The sequence below is a fragment of the Ovis canadensis genome, chromosome 14 (genome assembly GCF_042477335.2).
Source record: "Ovis canadensis isolate MfBH-ARS-UI-01 breed Bighorn chromosome 14, ARS-UI_OviCan_v2, whole genome shotgun sequence".
Taxonomy (NCBI): domain Eukaryota; kingdom Metazoa; phylum Chordata; class Mammalia; order Artiodactyla; family Bovidae; genus Ovis; species Ovis canadensis.
In genome coordinates, this window is record NC_091258.1 from 68,805,122 (window position 1) to 68,832,506 (window position 27,385).

A 27,385-nucleotide genomic window follows, 5' to 3' on the forward strand; every position below is an offset into this window, starting at 1 on the left:
AAAGCAATCTGAAGTCCTGGGATCTCTTGAGCGTTTAAGAGAAACCCATTCCCTGGATCTTCGGAAGTCTCCAAAACCTCCACCCACAGCCTCCAATCCCCAGTTCCTAAGGGACTGACCCCACCTCCTCTTGAGAAGTGCTTCAGCTGTTATGGAGTCACCCCCCCACACACACACACACAAGTTTTGAAATACTCAGCTATCATCCACCGTGGGGGTTCCCCAGCGGCTCAGCTGTAAAGAATCCGTTTACAATGCAGGAGACACGGGTTCAATCCCAGGGTCGGGAAGATACGCTGGAGAAGGAAATGGCAACCCACTCCAGTATTCTTGCCTGGAGAATCCCATGGACAGAGGAGCCAAGTGTGTTAGTCATTCAACAGTGTCCCGCTCTCTTGCGACCCCATGACTGTAGCCGTCCAGGCTACTCTGTCCATGGAATTCTCTAAGCAAGAATACTGCAGTGGGTTGCCATTTCCTCCTCCAGGGGATCTTCCTGACCTAGGGATCGAAACCGAGTCTTCTGCATTGCAGTCAGATTCTTTACCGTCTGAGCCACCACGGAAGCCCTATCATCCACTAGGCAAATTCATTTGACTTATCTCTGTGGTAAAACCTGCCATGTTTCTCTTACCAAGCAGATATGGGACCTTGATGGGCTCAGCAATACAATTTGGTAGTTCCCCAAGCTGGTTGTGTGTCAATTCACAGATACAGAGTCTGCAACAGTCCTGGAATCTATTGAAGATTAATTTTTAGATGAATGATAGGGTTATCACTTCCCATCAGCAAGTGTATTAATACCCTTTACATCTTTATTGAAGTCACCATTTCCTGGGTTTCTTCTGGCTCAAGGTCAATCCTTGGATAAAGCAAGTCGAGTAATCTAGCATTTAATTTACCATGGCAAGAAAAGGCAGGAACTCAGGGCTGGACATTTGGCTCTCAAAAGAATGGAAGCCTCATGAGAGGAAGACTGAACATCTGAGATATTTATAGAAGAAAAAAAAATCTGCTCACACCCAGTGCTTAGAATCCCAGTGGACTAATTTATTGACCAACAGCATTATTCCTCCAGATTCATTCCAGAAACTGGGTAGACCCGTTGAGAAGCAGGTTCTGTAGGCATCACCAATGGCATATAAAATGGTAAGTGTATATACTGAGGAAGGGATGGGGAAAACACAGTGAAAGTAGTAACCAGGGAAGATGTGGTCTAGGAGACGAACTGCAAAGCCAGGCTCCATGAGCTCCCCCACCCCACCCAAAAATGTCCCTATCCTTGGGAATAAAAGCAGCTCTGGGTCTAGAGACATCAACAGTTGCAATTTGATATTGACTTGCCTATTAAAAGCTGTTTTGAGGGATATATGATGTAAGGCCAAATAAATAGTTAGGAAGTCACACCACAGATTGATCAGCAATTTCACTATCACCTTGGAGGATTTCTTCGTTTTCAACCTCTTTAATGGGTGTCAGTTGGAAACTTAGGGGTAAGGACTTGGAGGATATCATAGGCTTGTCCCAGCTGGTGGAGTTGAAGGGAATCCCATGAGTGAAGCAATATACAAAGTATATAGGGATGGGAAGGATGACAATGAGTAAAAAGCTGAACAATATGAACAGCCCCCATGATGGGTATTGTCGAACCATTTCTTTTGACTGTGGAGAGATGGGAAAGGGGTTCAGAACGTAGAAGTTCCCAGAAGAGGAAGGACTGGGGAAGGGGAGGGTCAGAGGAGAACTAGGACAGAGGACTAAGAGTTTTCAGGGAATCGGAGAATGAGATGATAGTCTTTAGACCAAGAGTGGATTGAAAAATCTAGCCCCCCACTCCCTATGAAGGTCAGTGGTCTGAGGAGGGCGACTTACAGTGCTTGAGTCCCAGGCCAGGTACGTGACATTCTTCAGAGATAGTTGAAATACAGTGGTCGCAGACAGGGTTAGCAGCACAACTGGAATTAGACAGGACCACAGCCAACAAATGATGGAGTACATAGGATGGCCCCACAGGTTAGCCGTGTCTGCAAAGAAACTGGGAGGAAGGGCCACAAGACTGTAGAAGGCCCAGTTGGGCCTTACCCAGTCTTGGAGGACAAGATCAGCCAGACCTTAGCCCCTGCCTCAGCTCAAGCCTCATCCTCTATCTTCTTCTCAGTCAATCTTCTATCCCTAATCAAGAAAAAATTTCAAATATTCCTCTACTGCTCAAAAACATTTCATGGATATCAGTGCCCTCAGGATAAAGGCCAAGTCCCTTTCATTCATTCTGTGAATATGAGAGTGTCTATGACATACCAGGGATTCTTCTAGTTGCTGGGTATTCATCCATAGTGAACAACACAGACTCTAAAAGAGTAACATTTGACCCTCCTTCAGCTTTTCTTCCCTGGAGAAGGAAATGGCAATCCACTCCAGTACTATTGCCTGGAAAATGCCATGGACAGAGGAGCCTGGTAGGCTGCAGTCTATGGGGTCGCAAGCTTTTCTTAGCTTCTTCCAGCCAATATTCCAGTCCTTTACTGCATGTTCTCAATCTCAATGAATACACAAATGGAATCCTTTGGTCTAGAGTGCCCTTCTCTCTCCCTCTTTGTCTGCATATTCATCTGTCCAGACTAAGCTCAACCATCCTGTACCTAGGATGCTTTCCCCGACTCTCCAGATGCCCCTAAATGTCCCAGGCTACCTCTACTATAGGCTTTCCTTCTTGTACTGGGATTGTCTTTCTCCTTGGACTCTGCACTCTTTGAGAGGAGCTTATTCCATTCATTTGTACCCCACTACCACAAGACTTTCTTGACACAAAGAAAGACTCAGGATACACATGAGTGAGTGAATGAGTGAGTAAACTGACTCCAAGAACCACTGTCAGCTGAAAACGCTGCCACCTGAAACTTCTACCCTTAAATTATACCATGTGGATGACTACACATCTGCCTGTTTAAAAATGGGGCCTGGAAGTTGTTTGTATTCCTTGTATTTTATTTGGATTTTCCCACTCTTTCTTCCACAGTTATGCTTAATGTTCCTGATTATCCTGTTCCCTCTTCCTTAGTAGCTTTTCCTTGCAGAATTAGACCACATCTCTCAACCTACACCTCTCCCACCTTAGTCCAAGCCATTCATTAACTCCCATTTGGAATATTACAATAGCTCCTAACTGCTCTCCTTGCTTCACTCTTGATTCCTCATAGTCTATTCATCATACAACAATCAATCATAGGTATCTTTTTGAAAAAAACAAACCTGATAACGTCAATCCCCTTCTCAAAACCCTTCCATGCCTCCTCTCTCATTCTACATAAAAAACTACGTCCTGCCATAGCTACAAAGTCCTACATCATCTCCCATTACCTCTTTGGCATCAGCTCATAACATTCTAATCTCTGATTTCCTTGTTGCTCAAAAACTTCAGGAATGATGCTTCCTCTTGCTTTGGTACTTACTGTTTTCTCTACATGGAATGCTCTCTCAAAATCCTTTCATGGTTCCTCCTCTCATTTCATTCAGGAGTCTGCTCAAATGTCACCTTACCAGAGAGGCCTTCCCTGTGATCCTATCAAAGTTATTGATAGCACATACTCCCACTCTTGATCATCTTACCTCACTTTTTGATTTTTCTGTCAGTTATCACCTCTTGCCATTTGTATTTGTTCATTTGGTTATTATTATGAATCTCTACCACTAGAATGTAAACTCCCTGGGGACAGGGAGTTTTACTCAATGCTTGTTTTACCTAATGCTCTGTCCTTGATTACTGAAACAGTTCCCAGAACATATTAAGCACCCCAGAAATATGTTAAATGAATGAATGAATAAAAAGGTTTTTCAGAGGGCCCTGGAGTTCCCTGAAGTTAAGGGTCCCTATGTCACTCTTGTCAAGTGAAAATAGAGGCAACAAGAAAGGGATCAACCTTCCCTATAGACCCAAGCTATCACCTGTTGGCCTCTCTGGACCATTTCACAGCCAAGTTTTCAAATATGATGACGATGATTACAGGGAGGATTGTCCAGTAGTCAGATAGCAGTCTGATGTAGTAGCTGCCTGACGGTCGAATGAAGAAGAGGCCACACAGGAACATGAACATTAAGACAACCACTGGAGGGAACATTGGATTTAGATCAAGGTCAGAGGTTTGGCTGGGTAACAAGGGCTAAGCAGAGGTGATAGACTAGGGCCGTATAACAATCTGAATGAAGTCAGGGTCATTGATGGGTATACACACGTAGGTCAGAGTACCTGTAAACAGCTTTGTATATTTCTGGACAGAAATAAAGATGTCCTGGAGAGAGGTAATGATGCTCTCCACGATCCCTATCATGGTGGACATCTCCAGGTTCAGCAACATTACGAAGAACAGGAAGGACCAGAAGACAGACCCAGGAATAAAAGACATGGCTTCAATGAAGGCCAGGAAAACAAAGTTTGTGCTCCCCTTAATCTGTGAAGGGGAGAAAGGAGAGGAGTTAAAGTGTCCTTGAATTTAACAAAAACAACACAAAGTACAGAGATATATTCTATCTTTCCTGAAAATGTTCTTAAAACCCCTGCATCACTGAGAAAACCAGATTTCCAAGCTGACCCTTTGACATGGAAAACCAGTCCACCTAGTATTACTCATAGAAGGGCATTCTGCAAACTGTAGTTCTTTGCATTACCAAGGTTGCAACTTATCCTGGTGCTTCTGGGATTTTTTTCTTCTGGTGCCAATAAAAGCCGAAATTTCTGTTTTACAAAAGGTTTTGAAGGAACTCTAGGACTCATTCACCTATTTTTACTGACCTTCAAAAACTGCTCCTCTAAGTTGCACTCAGCCACATGGCTGAGGACATCCTTCTTGATGGGGTTGGAGAGGCTGTTGAACCAGGAGGTGAAGATAGAGGTTGGGTTACCAATCAGATTTTGAGGTGGCTGGGCCTCAGGAGGCAGTATCCCCATGTTTACCAGCTTCAAAAGTGTTTCAGTATTCCTGAGGATAAGGAGTGGAATTACATAGAATCATTTTGCTCCTTAGAAAATGATCTGCTTTTCCCTTACCTTCCAGATAAGAAAGGACATCATGTTACTGATCGGGGTAAGGTAGCTGCTGCTGCTAAGTCGCTTCAGTCGTGTCCGACTCTGTGCGACCCCATAGACGGCAGCCCACCAGGCTCCCCAGTCCCTGGGGTTCTCCAGGCAAGAACACTGGAGTGGGTTGCCATTTCCTTCTCCAGGGTAAGGTAGAGCCTTCTCCAGGGTAAGGTAGAGCCTGGGGTTAAATCTAGAAGCCACCCACCTTCAAAGTCATGAATTTTTATGAGCCTGGATAATTTATGACCCTGAGGGGATGGGGCAGGAGAAGCCTTTCCTATAGTCTTCTTGAGTCTTATAGAGTTCTTGGAAACTCTGAGTCCCTGCTCTAATGATGGGATCTCTTATTCACTCCCTACCTCTTTCTTAGACTAGCGGGTGAAAGTCAACCTTCTAAGCTTTGTATAACTGAATGTCAGGGAGCATTTACTTAAGTGTACCATATGCACAACAGTCCCATGAAGTTGTACTATGCTGTGAGAAACTTCTTGCACTTTTTGATCTGGGTCCTGCTCTCTAACTTTTATCTTACCCCATGACCTTCTGCAGATCTGCTCTGCTCACACTTAACTTCTTACAGTTCCAGGGCATGCCATGCTCTCTCATGCTCAAGACCAACCCCACTCCCACCATCATTCTTCACTTGGGCTAATTCCTATAAATCCTTAAAACTTCAGCTCATTGCTCTATAGTAACTTCAATGGAAGGTTTGCTGATAATAGCAAAATGCAAGTGGCAGAGATCCAACCAGTCAATCCTAAAGGAAATCAACCCTGAATATTCACGGGAAGGACTGATGCTGAAGCTGAAGCTTCAATACTTGGGCCACCTGATATGAAGAGCTGACTCTCTGGAAAAGACCCTGATACTGGGAAAGATGAAGGCAAGAGGAGAAGGGTAGGACAGAGGGTGAGATGGTTGGATGCCATCATTGACTCAATAGACATGAGTTTGAGCAAACTCTGAAAGATGGTGCAGGACAGGGAAGACTGGCATGCTGTAGTCCATGGAGTCGCAAAGAGTCAGACATGACTTAGCGACTGAACAGCAACAACAAAGCGGCATTTCTAATCACATTTTAGAAAATAAAATACTATATGCTCTTCTGGTAATAGGCAAGTTAAATATTTGGACCAAACTTCTCACTGGAAATAATTTAAAAGACTCAAAGATATTTTTAAATCTTGAAAAATAAAAATATTGATAAGATAATAAGGAATTACAGTATTGGACAAAAATCAGAGTACAAACAAAAGCAGTGGGGGAAGAAGACTTGCAAAGCAATTTTGCCTTGAAGGGTACGTCACATACATCAAACTATACCTGGAGTTTCCAGGCAGTTTGATGTAAAAGCACCAGAGCATGCCCAAAGTAAGGATAAGAACAGAAGGTCTTCCCCTAAATCTGGCATTTCAAAGGATTGCACCTTCAATAATAAAAAATGAACCAGAAGCTTGCACCCAACTGTTCCACACCACAGGGAACACAAGGAAGGCTGCTTCAGAAAAGGACAAAACAAGGGCAAATTTTTAAGGTTCCTGAATGTCATAACCACAGCCAACCCTAGCTTAAACTTGGAGCCCAAATATTTGAGCCTGGTTGGCACAAAAGCTAAAGTTAGAGTCTTTCTAATGTCCCTATGTATCAAGTAAAAGCAAAAGTCTTATCTAGATGAATATACCCTCTTCTTAGGCCTTAAAGAATTCTTACAAATAACAGTCAAATAAATAAGACATGGAAAGAACCACACACATAAAAACAAGACATCATGAGAAATAATACAATAAAAATATCCCCAAAGTTACTACAAATATTAGAATTACAAAAAATTATGATACAATTAAGCCATGAAATTAAAAGACGCTTACTCCTTGGAAGGAAAGTTATGACCAACCTAGATAGTATATTCAAAAGCAGAGACATTACTTTGCCAACAAAGGTCCATCTAGTCAAGGCTATGGTTTTTCCAGTGGTCATGTATGGATGTGAGAGTTGGACTGTGAAGAAAGCTGAGCACCGAAGAATTGATGCTTTTGAACTGTGGGGTTGGAGAAGACTCTTGAGAGTCCCTTGGACTGCAAGGAGATCCAACCAGTCCATTCTGAAGGAGATCAACCCTGGGATTTCTTTGGAGGGAATGATGCTGAAGCTGAAACTCCAGTACTTTGGCCACCTCATGCGCAGAGTTGACTCTTTGGAAAAGACTCTGATGCTGGGAGGGATTGCGGGCAGGAGGAAAACAGGATGACAGAGGATGAGATGTCTGGATGGCATCACCGACTTGATGGACGTGAGTTTCAGTGAACTTCAGGAGATGGTGATGGACCGGGAGGCCTGGCGTGCTGCGATTCATGGGGTCGCAAAGAGTCGGACACGACTGAGCGACTGAACTGAACAGGCAGTACAGAACTGTGATCCCTGCTGCTGCTGCTGCTGCTAAGTTGCTTCAGTCATGTCCGACTCTGTGTGACCCCAGAGACAGCAGCCCACCAGGCTCCCCCGTCCCTGGGATTCTCCAGGCAAGAACATTGGAGTGGGTTGCCATTTCCTTCTCCAATACATGAAAGTGAAAAGCGAAAGTGAAGTCACTCAGTCGTGTCCGACTCTTTGCGACCCCATGGACTGCAGCCTACCAGGCTCCTCCATCCATAGGGTTTTCCAGGCAAGAGTACTGGAGTGGGGTACCATTGCCTTCTCTGTGATCCCTGAGAGAAGGAAAACAAATGAGGTGCACCATGTAATTATCCTGGTTTTCTGCCTGAAAACACATTCTAATCTGCAGAGCAGAAAAGATCACAAGTATACCATGGCAGTCTCACTGAGTTGGGGAGACAAGGAGTTCAGGGAGGCCAAAGAAGTTGAAGTTCCAAGAAAGAATTCTGGAGGAAATGTAGTTATGAAGAAAACGAGTTCCAGAAATTTGCATCCAGTCTGTTGAGTGTGTGCTGAATTTTAAGAGTCACACATACAGGATGAAAATCCACAAGGCTATATATAAAGAACAACTCAGTTCAGTTCAGTTCAGTTCAGTCGCTCAGTCATGTCCGACTCTTTGCGACCCCATGAATTGCAGCACGCCAGGCCTCCCTGTCCATCACCAACTCCCGGAGTTCACTGAAACTCATGTCCATCGAGTCGGTGATGCCATCCAGACATCTCATCCTCTGTCATCCCCCTTTCCTCCTGCCCGCAATCCCTCCCAGCATCAGAGTCTTTTCCAATGAGTCAACTCTTCGCATGAGGTGGCCAAAGTACTGGAGTTTCAGCTTTAGCATCATTCTTTCCAAAGAACACCCAGGGCTGATCTCCTGTAGAAAGAATAACTGCAAAACATCCAATCTGAATGGAGTATTCAGCAGAGAGTCCAGGAGGGCCATGCCTTCCAAATGGGACTGAAGGACTCCTGAGAAAAGAGGGCTCCAGACCCACCCTACTGAAGCTTAAAATCAAGCCTCAAAAGTATCAAACTGAATCACAAGTATCATTACTTGCTAGAACAAAGCTCAATCAATACTCATTCAAGGAAGACAACAAAAAGTCAGACACGCAAAAATATAGAATTCACAAAGTCCAACCTCCAGTCAAAAATTAGTAAACAAATGAAGAAAGAGAAAAATGTGACCTTGATCAGTATTAAAAACCAGTAAATAAAACAGTCATAGAATAGAGCAATAAATGACAGATGAAGGACTTAACAGTCAGGGATATTAAAATATCTATTTAAAAAAAATGTAAAAAGTATTTTTTAAAAATATGAACCTAACAAGTAGAGAAATGGAAGACAAAAAAAAGAACCAGGGGAGACTTCCCTGGTGGTACAGAAGATAGGAATCCACCTGCCAATGCTGGGGACAGTTTCAAGCTCTGATGTGGGACGATCCCACGTGCCACAGAACAACTAAGCCCGTGGGCCGCCACTCCTGAGCTTGTGCTCCAGAGCCTGTGCTCCACAACGAGAGGAGCCACCAAAATGAGAAGCCCGATTCATGTCAATGTATGGCAAAACCAATACAGTATTGTAAAGTAAAATAAAGTAAAAACAAAAATTAAAAAAAAAAACAAAAACAAAATGAGAAGCCCACGCACTACAAATAGGGAGCAGCCCCCGCGTGCCACAACTAGAGAAAAGCCCATACAGCAACAAAAACCTGTCATAGCCAAAAATAAAAATAAATAAAATTTTAAAATTAGTTTAAAAAAAATAACACCTGATGAAACAAAAAGAGCCCCACAATATACTAGATAAATTGAAGTATAATTAAGAACCTTCCCACGAAGAAAGTTCTAGGCCCAGATGGCTCATTGGCATATTCTGTCAAATAATTTGAGTCAGAAATAATAATATTACAAAGATTCTTTTGGAAACCAGAGGAGGAGGAACCCAGGTTGTTTTCTGAAGCCAGTATTACCTTGATTAAAATAAAACCATGCAAGGACACCAGAAGAAAACAAAATACTGCTATCGCTCATCAACCTAGATTCAACATCCTTAACAAAAGTCAACAGACTTAATCCAGCAACAGATAAAAACATAATACACCATGATCCAGTGGAGTTTATTTCAGAAATACAAGAACGTTTAAACATTCAAAAATCAACCAATATAATGGATCACACTAAAAATATAGAAGAAATAAATAATCAACTCAGTAGTTATAGAGTAACTGTATAACAAAATTCCAGCATTCATTTATGTAAAAAATTGCACAAAATAAGGAATATAAGGGAACTTGCTTAACCTAAGTAAAGACATCTGGGGAGGAAATCCTGCAAATAATATGGTACATACTAGTGATTCACTGCTTTCCCCTGAAAATGGCAAAATGCGTGAATGTCCATTCTCACTTTTTCTATCTTCTACTGGAGATTCTAGTCAGTGAAATAAAGCAAGTAAAATAATCTTGTTAAAGATTAGAAAGGAAGAAGTAAAAGTCTTCATATGCAGATATGTGATTGTATATGTAGAAAAACCTAAAGCTACAAAAATAAGTGAATTTATCAAGGCCAATACCCACAAATTAGTTATATTCCAATATACTAAGCAGTGAACAATTAAATGATTAAAATTTCAGAATATTATTTACAATAGAACATAAAACACAAATTACAGAAAAACTTTACAAAATATTATAAGACATGCCATATATTGAAATTTACAGAATACTACTGAAAGAAATTAAAGAACATATAGGGATATATCATTCTTAAATAAGAAGACAAAATTTTGTTAATTATTCATTCTTCCCAAAATGATCCATAGATTCAGTGCAATCTCAATAGCAGAGCATAACTCTTTTTGTAAAAAGAGAAAAAATTGACAAACTATTTCTAAAACTTACATGGGGGAAGTAGCCAAGAGGGTGGAGTAGAAAGACCCTGAGCTCACCTCCTCCCACAGGCACACCAAAACTAAAATTATTTACAAGGCAATTATTGACATGAACGACAAGAAGATTAGTAGAAAAAAATCTTCTACAACTAAAGATATAAAGAAGGAAATACAACAAGATGGGTAGGAGGAGCAGAGGCAAGGCATAAGCAAGGACCCAGGGCAGGTGACTCACAAGTGCAAGGATAATTACAATTGTAGAGGGTCTCCCCAGGGAGCAAGGGGTACAAGCCCCTCATGGGGCTCTCCATCCCTAGGTTCTGCACTGGGAAGATGAGCCCCCAGAATCTTTGGCTTTGAAGGTCAGTGGGGCTTATTCTCAGGAGAGTCAGGGCTATGAGAGATAGAGATTCTACTGTTAAAGGGTACACACAAAATCTCATACACTCCAGGACTCAGGGCAGAAGCAGTAGTTTGAAAAAAGCTTGAGTGAGACTCACTTGCTGATCTTGGAGAGCCTCCCAGAGAAGAAGACAACTGGGACTCATCCTGAGGACAAAGACACTGGCAGCCATTTCGGGGAACTCATTCTACCACAAGGACAGTGGAGCTGGCAAGTGCCATTTTGGAAATGTACCTCTAGCTTATTAGTCCCAAGGACCCAGATCTACCCACCAGTCAGTTGGCACCAGTCCTGGGATGCCTCAGGCCAACCAGATAGCTTGATGGAGACCCAGTCCTAACCACTAGAGGGCCCAGGATTCAACCCCACCCACCAGAGGACAGACATCATACTGGAATCTTTTATGACCAAACACAATGTGACTAAAAATCAACTACAAGGAAAAAACTGCAAAAACAAAACAAAACAAAACCCACAGACACATGAAGGCTACACAATATGCTACTAAACAACCGATGGGTCACTGAAAAAAATCAAAGAGGAAATTTAAAAATACCAGGAGATAAATGAAAATTAAGACACCACAATCCAAAACCAGTGACAAAAGAGGCAAGAATATGCAATGGGGAAAAGACAACCTCTTCAATAAATGGTGTTGGGGAAACTGGGTAGTTATAAGCAAAAGAATCAAACTGAACGACTTTTTCACACCGCATACAAAAATAAACTAAAAAGATTAAAGACTTAAACATAAGACCTGAAATCGCTAGAAGAAAACTTAGTATACTTTTTGACATCAGTCTTAACAATATATTTTCTCAGGTAACAGAAACAAAAGCAAAAATTAACAAATGGGACCAAATTAAACTAAAAAGCTTATGCACAGTGAAGGAAACTATTAATAAAACAAAAAAAGGCCACCTATTGTATGGGAAAAGATATTTGCAAATGATATACCAGCAGGGGGCTAAAATCCAAAATATACAGAGAGCACATACAACTCAACTTAAAAACAATCCAGTTAGAAAATGGACAGAGGACTGAGTAGACATTTTTCCAGAGAAGACATACAGATGGACAACAGGTTCATGAAAAGATGCTCAAGATCACTAATTATTAGAGAAATGCAAATCAAGAAAACAGCAAGATACCACCCAACACCTGTCAGAACAGCTATTATCAAAAAACAACAATAAAAAGTGTGCTGAGGAAGTGGAGAAAAGGGAACCCTTATACATTGTTGGTGGAATGTAAACTGCTACAGCCACTCTGGAAAAGAGCACTGAAATTCCTCAATAAATTAAAATAGAACTACCATATGATCCAGCAATTCTACTCCTGGGTATTTACCCAAGAAAATGAAAACACTAATTTGAAAAGATATATGCACCCCATGTTCATTATTACTTACAATAGCCAAGATATGAACTCAACCTAAATGTCCATAATAGATGAATGGATAATAGGCAAAACTGAATCACTTTGCTGTACACTTGAAACTAACACAACATTGTTAATCAAGTATGCTCCAATATAAAATAAAAAAATTTTTTAATTGATGATAAAGAAGATATATATATATATATATATATATATATATATATATATGTATGTACACACACACCAAGCTTCCCAGGTGGTGCTAGTGGTTAAAAAAAAAACCTGCCTGCCAACGCAGGAGATGTAAGAGATGCAGGTTCAATGCCTGGGTCTGGAAGATCCCTTGCAGGAGGAAATGGCAACCTGCTCCAGTATTCTAGCAGGGATAATCCCATGGACAGAAAAGCCTGGCAGTCTATAGTCCACAGGGTCATAAAGAGTTGGACACAGCTGAGTGACTGAACAACCCAACTACATATATATATATATATATATATATATATATATATATATCTCGAAATATTTACTCAGTCACAAAAAAGAAGGAAATCTTGCCATTTGCAACAATACAAATGGATCTAGAGGATATTATGCTAAGTGAAATAAATCATATAGAGAAAGTCACATGTTGTATGAGATCACTCATACATGGAATCTAAAAAACAAATGAATGCACATACCTAACAGAAACAGAGTCATAGACACAATCACAGTTACAGAGAATAAACAGATGGTTGCTAGAAGGGAGGTATTAAGGGAGGAGAGAAATTGGTGAGTTAAAAAATAAATGAGTCATAGGTATAAACTGTACCATGTGGAGAATATTGCCAATATTTATGTAATATCTTTGTATGGTGACAGATGACATCTAGACTTACATTTTGAAATGTAGAGAAATAGTGAATTACTGTGTTATGTGCCAAGAGAGAACACAGTGTTGTAGGTTAATTATACGTCAAAAACAAAGAAACTCATAGAAAAAGAGATCAGAAGTGTGGTTACCAGATGCATCAGGGCAGGGGGGTGGAGGAACTGGATGAAGATAGTCAAAAAGTACAAACTTCCAGTTATAAGATAAGTAAGTACTAGGATGGACTGAATCAGAGGTAAGTTGGTGAACTTAAATATAGATCAATAGTATTATACAATCTGAGGAACAGAGGAAATCATATTTTAGAACATAGTGAACAGAGCCTTGGGGGCTTACAGGACAGTAACAGAGAGTTTAATATACATACACGTAATTTAGAGTTCGAAAAGCAGAGGAGGGAATGAGGCAAAAAAAAAAATATTTAAAGAGAGAATGGCGGTTGAGTTCTCAAAATTGGTGAAAAATACACATTTACAAAGTTACAAAGCTTAGCCAATTCCAAGTAGGATGAATATTTTTTGAATGCCTTCTCATCAGAAATAAGAGTTCAGATGTACATTCTACCCTACTTTTATTTGATGCAATTGAAAGTCCTGTACATGAAAGGACTCTGAAAAGTAAACGGTAGCAACAGGCAGCTCGGAGAAGGAAAACCAAATTCAAAGTACCACTGTATTAGCAGTGAATTTACAATGATTTTTCCCGATAGCATCTCCAGACCTGGACTCAAAAGTAGCCTGAAACCAAGAACTGTCTATCGAATATGGACAAAAAGAATTCCAAGAGAAAAAGTCCAATATTTCTGGCCCAAGGAAAAGAGGCCTCAAATTTCAGAGAGAACAAGAGAAATCCCCTGATTTTTCTTGCTCTTTTCTGTTTTATCAAACATGTCAGACAATCCTGCAGCGACAGAGGTGGCTGGGCAAGTATCTATACATCTGAGATGGAAATCCATCCTCTGACCAGATAAACTGTGGTTCCAAGTACATGGATAACGGAGGAAAATCCCTGTTACTTTAAATATTCTTTCTATTGTCTCAATGTGTAGCCCGGGAGGCAGATGGAGTTGATGAAATGAGTCGCAGAACAGGGAAACTAAAGCTCTAGTTTTCTAGGCAGAAAGTCAAGTAGTGGGGCTTAAGAACTGGAAAGTGTTGGGGAGACTTCAGGTAGGAAGGAGCTGAAGAAGGTGATCCCATAAAGTGTTATATGAAATTCTTGGTAGCACAGGGTTATATCTGACCCTGAACAGCATTCCAAAGACTTGGACAACTAGAAAATAAGGTATATCACTGCCCAGCTTCCAAACTATTAGTGGCACACAACTAAATGGATCCAAACAGCACTGAAATTAAAAACTGAACTGACATTGGGTCCACAGCCCACAGAAGATGGGAAGAAACTTACAACATAAATCTAACCAGGGCAGTTGTCTCATAAAACAAAAAATTATCCAAAGAAAATGAATACAGTCTCATATATGTTTAAAATAAATATATACAACACAAAATTACTTAATGTATAAAGAATCAGGAAAATCTCAATATGTCACAAGGAAAAAGATAATCAACACATAACAACCCCAAAATGACACAGAAGTTTTAACTATCAGACTTTAAAGCAATTATTATAATCATACTCTGAGAAGTCAGAGCAAACACTCTTGAAACAAGTAGAAAGACAAACTATCAGCAGACAAAAGATACAAGAAAAATACTAAGTGGAAAATTTTATAACTGAAAAATACAATAACAGAAAATTCACTTGAGTGGCTTGTCGGGAGCCAGCGTGAGGAATCCCACCCGTGACAAGGTCATGCGGAAGGAAGCCTGACAAAACACAAGGACGAGTTCGGCTTCAGGGATTCCCCCTGGAAATTCCTGAGCATCCACCCCCCAAGACCAGAATCTGCCTGCTTTACTATGTTATGCTTTCCACCTACTCTTCTGTCATTAACAGGGGACTGTCCCCCACCACCTTTTTCTGGAAAAAATTAGAGCTTTTAGATAATAAATCTCCTGGGCATAATACGAGTGTTTCAATCCAAAAACCCCTCTGATGGCTTTCTAGCCTGCCTGCAGGACTTGCATGTAATTGTTTGAGGCCGCCCGACTGTGGGAGGCACAGGAAGCTTAAAACATCCTAGGAATGTCCAGGCTTCCGAGGAGTCAAAATCATTAGAATAGGACTGATTAAAGGTTTCATTTGTTGAGCCAATTCTTGCTGCCAAATTTTCATATCTTTTATTTTTAGGTATAGTTGGTATATAGAAAAACAGGTAGTAGACCTGGTATTAGCAACACTAGATCTTTGAGTTAAGTACTTTCTTTGTTATAACCCACTGCACCTTTGTTCTATAGGAATGTAACTTTTTTGTACTTTGAGGGGTTGCAGAGTAAAGAAAAAACACTTCTCAGAAAAGGAGTTTTCTGGACAATTATCCAGGAAGAGAGCCATAAAAATGTTAACAAGCCTCTTGGCCAGAAGATAATCTAAACCACCTGAGACCTTTTGTATACAGGAGGGTATGCAAAAAGAAAGCCTTGTCTCAATGAGGGTCAGGACTGCTGCCCCTGCATAACTCTATTTCTTTATGTACAACTTGGGGTATATAAGCTGATTTTGAAAAATAGTTTTTGGGAGTCTTGCACCAATGCTGGGCTTCCCCATGTTGTTCTTTTCTTTTTCCGGCTGAATTCTCATCTGGAGCAGGGAGGCTCATCATGTCTACTTATTTGTCCTGGCTTCTAAGATCCGTAAGAGAGAGAGCCCAAGGCGGAGCACTCTCCGATATTCAAACGGACGCCAGTGGCCTAACGTGGATGGTGCAAGTTCCTTGTCTGGAACTTTATTGGTCTTCCACATAATCCAAGTTATTCAGCCCTCTTTCTCCACTTAATTTTCCTGCTACACTATTGTTTCTTAATCTAATCTTATATTAATAAACAAATAATTTTTTCTCACGCCAACGCCGTCCCCGCTTCGAATTCCCTGGATCCACCAGGGCAGGACCCCAGCAGTGGCTAAATATCAGAATGGAGATGACAGAAGAAATAGTCAGTGGCCTGGCTGAAAAAGTTCCCTGAAACTTTGGCATTTGGTCAAAGTCATAAAAACTTTAGATTCAAGAATCTCAATGAAACTTAAACAGGAGTTGATAAACCTGAAAAACCTACACTCAGACACATCAAAATCAAACAAATGAAAACTAAACATTAAAAAATCTGGAATATATGGATTTGTGTATTCAGTTTGCTGTATATCTGAAACTAGCAACACTGTATATCTACTTCAATTTTTAAAAATTGTTTTTACTCTGAAAGCTGCCAAAGAAAAATAACACATTGTATACAGGGGAACAACAATTTGAGTGACTGTGTTTCTCATCAGAAATGGAGACCAGAAAGAAATAGTATATTTTTTAGGTATTGAAAGAGAAGGATTGTCAACACACAATTCCTCCAAGAAATAAGTGTAAAATAAAGGCATTATTAGATGAAGGAATCTCAAAAAATTCATGACCAACATATCTTTAATATTAAAGAAATGTTAAAAGTTTTTCAGATGGAATGGAAATAACACTGGAGGAAAAATTCAAACTTCAGAAACTAAGGAAGTGCCACGAAAATGATATCCAGGTAAATACAGCAGGATATTTTTCTCCTCTTAAGTTTGAGAATACGTATGTCAGTTGAAAGTAAAATTTATAACATTGTTTGATAGGATTTTCAGTGTATGTGGTACATATGACAACCATAAAACAAAGTGGGGAAGATAAAGGGTCTTATTATGTTGATACAGTTTTACATGTCACTTAAAGTGAAAGTGAAGTGAAAGTGGCTGTCGTGTCCGACTCTTTGCGACCCCGTGGGCTGTAGCCCACCAGGCTCCTCCGTCCATGGGATTCTCCAGGCAAGAATACTGGAGTGGGTTGCCATTTCCTTCTCCAGAGGATCTTCCCGACCCAGGGATCGAACCCAGGTCTCCCACATTGTGGGCAGATGATTTAACCTCTGAGCCACTTGAAGTTGTAAAATATTAATTCTAATTAGACTGTAAAAAGTTAAGTGCACATTTTTCTTGGGTTGTTTGCCTTCTCATTGAGTTGAAAGATTTCTTTACATACTCCAAATAACATGTAGTTGATCCTTCAACAAATGGGGGTTAGAGACTTCCCTGGTGGTCCAGTGATTAAGAATCCATCTGCCAATATAGGGGACATGGGTTAGATCCCTGATCTGGGAAGATTCCACATGCTGCAGGGCAACTAAGCCCCTGCACCACAACTAGAGAAAGACATATCACGGCCAAAATTAAAATAATTTTTTTAAAAAAAAAAAGCTCATTGAAAGTTATCTATTTTTTAAAAATGGGATGTTGAGAGAGCCATCCCTCTGCACAGCTGAAATTCCACTTTTAACTTATAGTCAGAACTCCACATCTGCAATTCCTCAGTATCCAGTTCTGTATCCATGGATTCAGCCAATCGCAGATCATGTAGTACTGTAGTACTATTGAAAAAAATCCACGTATAAGTAAGTGGGCCTGTGCAATTCAAACTTGCATTGTGCAAAAGATCAACTGTGTACAGAACATATAAATTCCTCCAATTTTGTAACATGTACTTTCATTATCGTAATGGAATCTTTCAAAGAGAAAATGATTTTAATCCCAATGGTGTCCAATTATTAACTACAATAAGGGCTCTCTTACTAGCAGCAATGAGAACTCTATAAAGTATAGAAAAACAGCAGATATACAGAATGGCAGGCAATACCACTAGGCCTAAGGCAAATGAATAAGAAAGGAACCAATGTGAAGGGAGTTATTTCTAGGCTTTTTAAACTCTTTAAAACTGAAAAACAAGAGTATATATAGTATCCCATCTTCTGTATAAGAAAGAAAGTAAATAAGAAAATATATGTTTTTCTACTTATTTTTACAAATACCAGAATGATAAAGTAAAAAAATAATGAGTTTCCTTCAGAGGATGGGTGGGAATTGGGTTGAAGTGATGGTCAGTTCAGTTCGGTTCAGTCACTCAGTTGTGTCTGACTCTTTGCAACCCCATGAACTGCAGCATGCCAAGCTTCCCTGTCCATCATCAATTCCCAGAGTCCACCCAAACCCATGTCAATCGAGTCGGTGATGCCATCCAAAAATCTCATCCTCTGTCGTCCCCTTCTCCTCCTGCCCTCAATCTTTCCCAGCAACAGGGTCTTTTCCAATGAGTCAGCTCTTCGCATCAGGTGGCCAAAGTATTGGAGTTTCAGCTTCAACATCAGTCCCTCCCATGAACACCCAGGAATAATCTCCTTTAGGATGGACTGGTTGGATCTCTTTGCAGTCCAAGGGACTCTCAAGAGTCTTCTCCAACACCACAGTTCAAAAGCATCAATTCTTCGGTGCTAAGCTTTCTTTCTAGTCCAACTCTCACATCCATACATGACCATTGGAAAAACCATAGCCTTGACTAGACGGACGTTTGTTGGCAAAGTAATGTCTCTGCTTTTTAATATGCTGTCTAGGTTTGTCATAACTTTCCTTCCAAGGAGTAAGCGTCTTCTAATTTCATTGCTGCAATCACCATCTGCAGTGATTTGGGGGCCCAAAAAAATAAAGTCTGACAGTTTCCACTGTTTCCCCATCTATTCCCCATGAAGTGATGGGACAGGATGGCATGATCTTAGTTTTCTGAATGTTGAGCTTTAAGCCAACTTTTTCACTCTCCTCTTTCACTTTCATCAAGAGGCTCTTTAGTTCTTCATTTTCTGCCATAAGGGTGGTGTCATCTGCATATATCTGAGGTTATTGATATTTCTCCCGGCAATCTTGATTCCAGCTTGTGCTTCCTCCAGCCCAGCATTTCTCATGATGTACTCTGCATAAACTTAAATAAGCAGGGTGACAATATACAGCCTTGATGTACTCCTTTTCCTATTTGGAACCAGTCTGTTGTTCCATGTCCAGTTCTAACTGTTGCTTCCTGACCTGCATACAGGTTTCTCAAGAGGCAGGTTAGGTGGTCTGGCATGCCCATCTCTTTCAGAATTTTCCACAGTTTGTTGTGATCCACACAGTCAAAGGCTTTGACATGGTCAATAAAACAGAAATAGATGTTTTCCTGGAACTCTCTTGCTTTTTCCATGATCCAGCGGATGTTGGCAATTTGATCTCTGGTTCCTCTGCCTTTTCTAAATCCAACTTGAACATCTGGAAGTTCAAGATTCATGAAGTGTTGAAGCCTGGCTTGGAGAATTTTGAGCATTACTTTACTAGCATGTGAGATGAGTGCAACTGTGTAGGAGTTTGAGCATTCTTTGGCATTGCCTTTCTTTGGGATTGGAATGAAAACTGACCTTTTCCAGTCCTGTGGCCACTGCTGAGTTTTCCAAATTTGCTGGCATATTGAGTGCAGCACTTTCACAGCATCGTCTTTCAGGATTTGAAACAGCTCAACTGGAATTCTGTCACCTCCACTAGCTTTGTTCGTAGTGATGCTTCCTAAGGCCCACTTGACGTTACGCTCCAGGATGTCTGGCTCTAGGTGAGTGATCACACTATCATGATTATCTGGGAGAGTGACATTTCTCTGTATCTTCTTGTATAATTTTGTCTTTGGAATCCATATTAATGTTTAATAAAATAAAATTAGGGGTGCTAAAATGTCATATAAACAGAAATAAATGAACATAACTGTATTTCAAGTGAATAACATAACCACACTGAACTGAGGAGAAAGAACCACAGCATTTTGACCATAAAACTCAGGATAAAGACAAGTTTTCAGCAAACACTGGAACACAGAATCAGTGCAGTGTGTGTGCGTGTGTGCATGCTCACTCATGTCCTACTCTTTGCCACCCTATGGACTGTAGCCCACCAAGCTCCTCTGTCCGTGGGATTTCTCAGGCAAGAATACTGGAGTGGGTTGCTATTTCCTCCTCCAGAGGATCTTCCTGACCCAGGAAGTTGTGGGATCAAACCCACAACTCCTGTGTCTCCTGCATTGCAGGCAGATTCTTTACCACTGAGCCATCAGGGAAGCCATATTCTAGTATCAGAACTAAGCAGTGGGTGTGTGTGAGAGACAGACACAGAGACAGTGTGTCTCCTGTCGACACTGTGGAAAGCAACTCGCATTATCTAGTGAAGCAGAAGAGAGATGCAGGAGACTGAAGACACATGGTCACGGTATTTAGCAGCTCTTCCCATCAAGAGACCAAGTCTATTTTCCCACTCCTGGAATCTGGGGTGCCTTTGTGAATTCCTTTGACCAAAAAAATGTAACAGCAGTGACAACGGGAGCATTCTCATGCTTAGTCTTCAAGATACTTTTCTGATTCCACCTTTATTCTCTGTGAGCTGCCATATGAGGAAGCCCAGGCTAGCCACAAGGTGAGGCCTCCTGGAAGAGAACAGGCTTTGCTGCCCTGCCAACCGTGCAAGCAGAGTGAGCCCAGCCACCACCATGTACAGCAGAGCAGTGCTGCTCCAGCTGGGCCCAGCTGAATGCAGACATGTGAGTTAACCCATCCACGCCCAGGAGAAGAACTCTCCAGTCAACCCACAGATCAGAAGGAATTAACAAACCACTGCTGTTTTCAGCCACTTACTTTTGGAGTGACATGTCTCACAGCAATAGATAACTGCTGCTGCTGCTGCTGCTAAGTCGCTTCAGTCGTGTCCGACTCTGTGTGACCCCATAGACGGCAGCCCACCAGGCTCCTCTGTCCCTGGATTCTCCAGGCAAGAAAGAACACTGGAGTGGGTTGCCATTTCCTTCTCTCAATGCATGAGAAGCGAAAGTGGAATCGCTTAGTCGTGCCTGACTCTTAGCGACTCCATGGACTGCAACCTACCAGGCTCCTCCGTCCACAGAATTTTCCAGGCAAGAGCACTGGAGTGGGGTCACTCCAACAATTTCACTTTTATACCCTTGAAAAATGTGCACACATGTAGTGCACTTAGGAAAATGTATAATGTTTAGAGAAACATTGTTTCAATAGCCACAAACTAGAAAGATTGTACAAACATTCGCTAGTAGTAGAATGGGCAAATAAACTGTGGTATGTTCATTTACTGGAATATTATACAGCATTAAAAAAGCACAGACTAGAGGAAGATACAACAATACAGATGAATCTTTCAAGCACATGTTGAATTTAAAAAGTAAAACACAAAAGAATACAAAGAAAATGTGTATGTAAATGAACAAATTAGACTACATAAATGGATACATTAAACTACTGCTTTGTATAAATGTTCAAATTAAACTATATTGCTTAGATAAGCATACATATTAGAAAATGTAAAGAAAACAAAGAACTAATTATCATAAAAGTCATGATAATGGGTACCTCTAGGAAGGAAGAAAAAAGATATAATTAGAGATACATGAAGAGCTTCCAAGGTCCTTCTAGTTCTTACAATGGGTACTACACATTTTGTTTTATGCATGTTTCTACCCCATGGACTGTAGCTCACCAGGCTCCTCTGTCCATGGAATTCTCCAGGCAAGAAGAATGGAGTGGGGAGCCATTCCTTTCTCCAGGGGGTCTTCCTAACCCAGGGATCAAACCTGGGTCTCCTGCATTGCAGGCAGATTCTTTACCATCTGAGACATGAAAGAAGTCCCTCTATATGTATGTAATATACAATAAACTGTTTTTTAAAATATTAAAAATACCATTACACTCCCACCAGGCTGGCAAAATTTTAAAGTTTGACCAAGTTCAATCGAGTGTTGTGCAGAAAGTGAAATACACTAATTCTCACGTATCATAAACCATGTTGAAAATCAGACAACATATGTTAAGTCTATAGGTGTGCCAACCCTACCCAGCAATTCCATTCTTAAACATAAACATTAGAGAACTCTTGCAGGTGTGCGTCTGAATATGCCCAACCTTCTAGAAAGAAAACAGTGGCCATTTGCATGCATTAGGATTACCAGCGATAAATTCAGCTTAGGTTTGCCTCCTCTGAGAATTCTTCTCTGAGTAGCTCAGGCGGAATGAATAGCTCTGTATTTTGTCCTCCCCATGACTTCTGCTGCTGGTCGTCATGAGTTTAAGACCATATAATCAAGTATCTAATTCCCCTCCCGTTCTCCCTCCAAACCTTAAAACTCAGTGAAGGCAAGGTCTATGGTCTGATTCACCTGACCAATCTTCATGTTATACAAGGAGTACTTTCTAAATGTTTCAAGAGTGTTTTTGAAATTAATGGCTAAAGTATTAAAAATGGGGATGAATTAAAGAATAAAAAGAATTTTAAAAATAAAGGCTCTAGTTCTGAGAGTCCTTTTATGGTTTAAGTATGATAGACTGGGTGTTAATTGGAAGGACTGATGTTGAAGCTGAAACTCCAATACTTTGGCCACCTCATGCGAAGAGCTGACTCATTGGAAAAGACCCGACTCATTGGAAAAGACCCTGATGCTGGGAAGGATTGGGGGCAGGAGGAGAAGGGGATGACAGAAGATGAGATGGCTAGATGGCATCACCGACTCAACAGACACGAGTTTGGGTAAATTCCGGGAGTTGGTGATGGACAGGGAGGCCTGGCGTGCTGCAGTCCATAGGGTCACAAAGAGTTGGACACGAGCGACTGAACTGAACTGAACTGATGAAAGACCAACAGAAATCCCTAAATTTAGGAGCTGACAGTAAAAAATGAAGGCATTCAAGAAGTGGAGAGTTCTACAGATGACTATGGTTCTGGATGCGATCTGGGACTAGAGTAACCTTGAATGCTTTCATATCTCTGTGGAGGTACTCTGAGGTGAACAGTTGGCATTCTCAGAGTTTGAAGATTTCTAGGACTAGAAAAGGGCTCTAAGAAGGATAATATATGACAGGGATTCTACTGTCTCTGTTTTCCACTATAGGGAAAAGTAGAGGCTTGCAAGTGCACCTGAGATTGAGACGTGTGAATGTGGGTCTTTGTAGCAACTTTAAGGTTAGGCTCTTTGTGTTTTGTAGTTCCCTGAAGTTGGGATCCTCAACTAAGAGGTTGGGCTTACTTCTCATTGCAGCGGTGCGTGAGCTGTGTGGCCCAGAAGCCCAAGATAGAGAAGATAAAAGGTGTGACAAGCAACATGGAGATCAGGTTAGCCACAGCCACAATAACGGCATCACTGAGACAGCTGCTGGATGACTGAATGTGCGAGGCTATGGAGACAATGGAGCCAAAGCCGAGGCCCAAGGAACACAAGACTTGGTTCCCTGCTCCGCGCCATACGTTCACGTTGTATATAGCTGATATCTAAAAGGGAGAAGACAAGTGTTAGGGGAAGATGTCAAAGAAGGAGAAGAGAATCTTAAAAGGGTTAAAATGGGGGAGAGGGGACACAGACAGAGATAATGGGGAAAGGATGCCCTAAGAATAGGCAGGAAATGTCCTCCAAGGCCTGATAGGGGAATGAGGAAGATACATCTTACCTTGACAACTGTCATATGGTGAAGGCCAAATACTGCCCCTTCTAGCATTACACTCCGCAGGACAAAACAGAGCATTATGAGACCGCTGGTTGATACCAAGACACACATTATCTGAATTGAGAGTGGGACAAAGCATGTACCAGTGGGAGTCAACCAAAAATCAGCAAAGATCAAAAGTTCTGAATCAGAAATAAGGAGGAGTTAGAAGACAGCTTCTAGCAGGGGTCAGGGGCTACTGGGAGTAAAAAGTCAGAGGGAGTGAAAAATTAGCAAATCAAAGAGTAACAAATTTAGGTGAGGGCCAAAGCATCTGAGAATGTCAAGATATCAAAAAAATGGGTGGCTCACCTTCCCAGTCCACTTGAGGCCATTAAGCATGAAAGCACCAAGAAGACACACGGACATGAATAAAGGCAGGCACAGACTGAACACTGGTGGCCCATTATCCTCAATCCTGTCTGAGGCCTTCAGAGTCATCCGGTACCAGAAGTACAGGGAGGGTGTCGTCCGTGCACATTCAGGATCTGAGGGGACCTGGCTCTGGACATGTCTGCTAGACAGGATGACCCCTCCCCTCTTCTTTATCCGCCCCCACTGCCCCCTCTTCCTTTCCCCTTTCCCCCCATTTCTTCTTCCTTCCACAGTCTTCCTCTTCTTTATCACTCCTTGCTCCTTTCTCCTCTTCCAAATTTCCTCCTACCTCTCTGTTTCCCCGCTTCTCGTCTTTCACTTCCTCCTCACCAAAGCCACTGGCGTTCTCCAGTAAGGGACATTTCTCCCATGGAACGGGATACTGGAAGGACTGACTCAAGTAGAAGAGGATCCAGGCAATGGTCACATTCAAGAACAAGGCATTGATGAAGCACACCTAGGGGCCAGGGAGGAGGTGGCTGAGGAGGAACAGAGGGGTCAGGAAAAAGGAGGGGATTTGACAGAGGACTGGGGAACTGAAGGGATCTGACCCATGGAGGTGCAGCCTTGGGACCCATTCCAAGATGAGGGTTAGGATGGGGAAGGGGTGTAAAGGGTAGGCCTGGGCAGCCCAGGGCTCCTCACCATTAAGCTTGTATACCCTATACCACCAATCCAGGGGCTGATGACCTTCCACACACCAATGTTGCCCTGACGTATCCTCTGACCAGCTGCCATCTCCAGGAAGAGGAGAGGAATCCCAATCAAGAACAGCAAGAAGATGTAGATGATGAGAAAAATGCCTGTGGAGGGGATTCAAGGAGGATCTCTCAGAACCAGCTGGCTTTTTGGTATCTGGACTTCTTCACGGGTACAGAAAAACTCGTTCCCCGCCAGTGATCTCCATCAGGGGCATCTCATCAGGGGTCAACTGTTTGCACATCCCTTACAGTTCCAGGCGTCCAGTTCTTTGGTCTCTAATTCCTGGAAGACCCAAACATCTAGTCTTCACCTCCACCCCTGACCCAGGCTTCTAGCCCCACCATCCTCCTGTTCAGGTATTCTATAGCTCTACCCATCTCATGATCCTTCATGTTCAGGCATCTGACTCCTATCCTGCTCAGGATACCAAGTCTTTATCCTCTACAGGCCCCAGAGACCTTGGGAGTTTGAAGTCTAGACAGGCCTCCATCTTATTAGCCCCTTGTGGATCCGTGGCTCCTGGTACCCAGACTTACCACCTCCACTGTGAAGCCACAGGTAGCAAAAACTCCAGAGACTGACAGGCCTCATGGTATAGCCCATCTGGACCAGGAGGTACTCAGCCTTGTTGGACCAGAATGGACGAGTAATGAGGACTTCATTCTTCTCCTCCTCTGGCACCTGAACTTTCTCAGGTAAGAATCTCTGTCTCACGACTGGGGCAGCCTCTGCCCCCATGACAGGGGTTGCCTTGGGATGGCTGGCCCTGCTCTGAGCCTCAAAAGCTTGCGTCTCCCAGGCCTGAGCCCTCATAGCCCGGGCCTCAAAAGCCTGGACCTCAGAGACCCAGGCTGTCAGAGACCAGGTGGCTGTGCTCTTGTCTTCCAAACAGTGACCTCCGGGGGAGCTTTCAGCAGATGAGACTTTGGCCAATGACGTTCCTGAAGCCTGGGCCTCTGTTGTCATTTCAGGGAGACTTTCAGGAGCAGCTCCAACTTTCACAAGGGAGGATTTGATTTTGTGGGTAGACCTGAAGGACACCAAAAACTAGATTTTAGGTTTTAGAGTAAAAAGATGACTGAGTTACAAAACAATCCTCAATACCTCCTAAGGAAACCTTCCATTTCTCTCCCTGTTGTGTATATGCTAAGCCACTCACTTCAGTCGTGTCCGACTCTGTGCGACCCCATGGACTGCAGCCCGCCAGGCTCCTCTGTCCATGGGATTCTCCAGGCAAGGATATTGGAGTGGGTTGCCATGCCCTCCTCCAGGGGACCTTCCCGACCCAGGGATCAAACCTGCATCTCCTGCATTGGCAGATGGATTCTCTGCCACTGAGCCACCTGGGAAATCCCAGATTCTACCATGCATGTGTGCATGCTAAGTGGCTTCAGTCATATCCGATTCTGTGCAAGCCTATGCACTGTAGCCTGCCAGGCTCCTCTGTCCACGGGATTCTCCAGGCAAGAATACTGGAGTGGGTTGCCATGCCCTCCTGCAGGGGATCTTCTCAACTCAGGGATCAAACCCGTGTCTCTTATGTCTCCTGCACTGGTAGGTGGGTTATTTACCGCTAGCTCCACTGGGAAGACCCATTTCTGTCTCTTCCACCACTGAAATTCAAAGCACAAAAGAATCTTTCACAGAAGTTTTACTTCTTAGAAACATTTCAGTGCAAGGGATAAAGACAAATAGCCAAGCTAATAGTGAGGAATTCCACTCAAAAAGTTTCTGAAAACTTTGCGGTACACTCCATACAGAGGACAGTACTATTTATAGTGGGCTTCTGAATCAAAGAAAGGACTTTAACACTAAATCTGCCTGGTAAGCCAATCTTAGGAAAGCTGCTGTACTTCTCTGAGCTGTTTCACCTGTAAAACACTCAGGTTTCTGCTCAAATATCACCTCACCAGAGACGCCTTCCCTGCCAGCCTATCTAGAATAGTAGCTACCTACCCACAACTCTCTCCATCCAACCTACTTTTAGTTTTCTTCACAGCATTTCCCACCTCCTGGTGCGATTATCTCTTGATGATCTAGTCACAGTCTAACCGTGCTCCCCACCCCACTGCTCTGTCCCCAACAAGCGGATGGTGCTTTACCTCATATCTGGGGCCACTTTCCTCTCTGTTCTCTGTGCTTCCACCGCTCTGATCTGTTGTTGGCTCTTCAAATGCTCTACAAGAGAACAGGCAAGGATTGTGATGGAAAAGAAAAGGAAAAAAAAAAAACAGGATGTGGAAGAGGGGAAGAGAGGGAACTGGAGTTTTCTTTCAGAGGAGGAAAGAGTACGCCACCCAAAAGCAGAGGCAGCGAGTAGGTGCCAAGCCAGCACAGGCACATCTGGGTCACAAGGATAAATCAGCTGTGAGACACACTGCTCACAGAGAGTTCTTAAGCAGCTCAGGAAATGCTTACATTTCAATGATAGGTTAAAAAAAACAAAACTCAGATGTAAATTTCCATCTTTAGTTCTATTTCTATTACATTTTAAAATGCAATGAAAAAAAAGAATTTAAAAAAAATGCAAAGAAAGAAAAGGCCAAAAGAAAATACATTAATATATAGAAGACGGGGATTATAGGTATTTTTCTAGCCTTCCCTCTGATTTTAAATCAGTCTAGTAAATTGTCTAAAAGTGTTACTTTAATAATCAAGAAAAAATATGTAAATAAATAAAAACTAAAAATAAAATGATGATACTGGACACAGAAGTCAAATTGAAAGAGCTCCCATCAGCCAAATCTTGGACAACTGGAGCATCAAGATA

At 42.0% G+C, this 27,385-nt stretch overlaps 1 protein-coding gene across 1 annotated transcript; it reads right to left on the reverse strand.

The window, feature by feature from the left end:
- Positions 1-1,401: 1,401 nt before the first annotated feature.
- Positions 1,402-25,612, reverse strand: SLC6A16 (solute carrier family 6 member 16). The gene is made up of 11 exons (XM_069552430.1): positions 25,152-25,612; positions 24,559-24,716; positions 24,244-24,370; positions 23,851-24,026; positions 23,503-23,613; positions 23,085-23,326; positions 4,787-4,973; positions 4,244-4,445; positions 3,943-4,102; positions 1,873-2,035; positions 1,402-1,662 (listed from the first exon to the last, which is right to left on the reverse strand). The coding sequence occupies exons 1-11, from the start codon at positions 25,579-25,581 to the stop codon at positions 1,402-1,404; spliced, it is 2,217 nt and encodes a 738-aa protein (XP_069408531.1). The 5' UTR covers positions 25,582-25,612.
- Positions 25,613-27,385: the final 1,773 nt, after the last annotated feature.

Bases quoted from the DNA above. Each gene is read 5' to 3' on its own strand.
- SLC6A16 (XM_069552430.1), bottom strand. From the start codon at position 25,581: ATGACAACAGAGGCCCAGGCTTCAGGAACGTCATTGGCCAAAGTCTCA. The intron at 24,717-25,151 runs GTAAGTCTGGGT...TCCCCTCCACAG, and splicing joins GTGGCTTCACAGTGGAGGTG to GCATTTTTCTCATCATCTAC. The intron at 4,103-4,243 runs GTACTCTGACCT...TGTTCCCTCCAG, and splicing joins ATATACAAAGCTGTTTACAG to TGGTTGTCTTAATGTTCATG.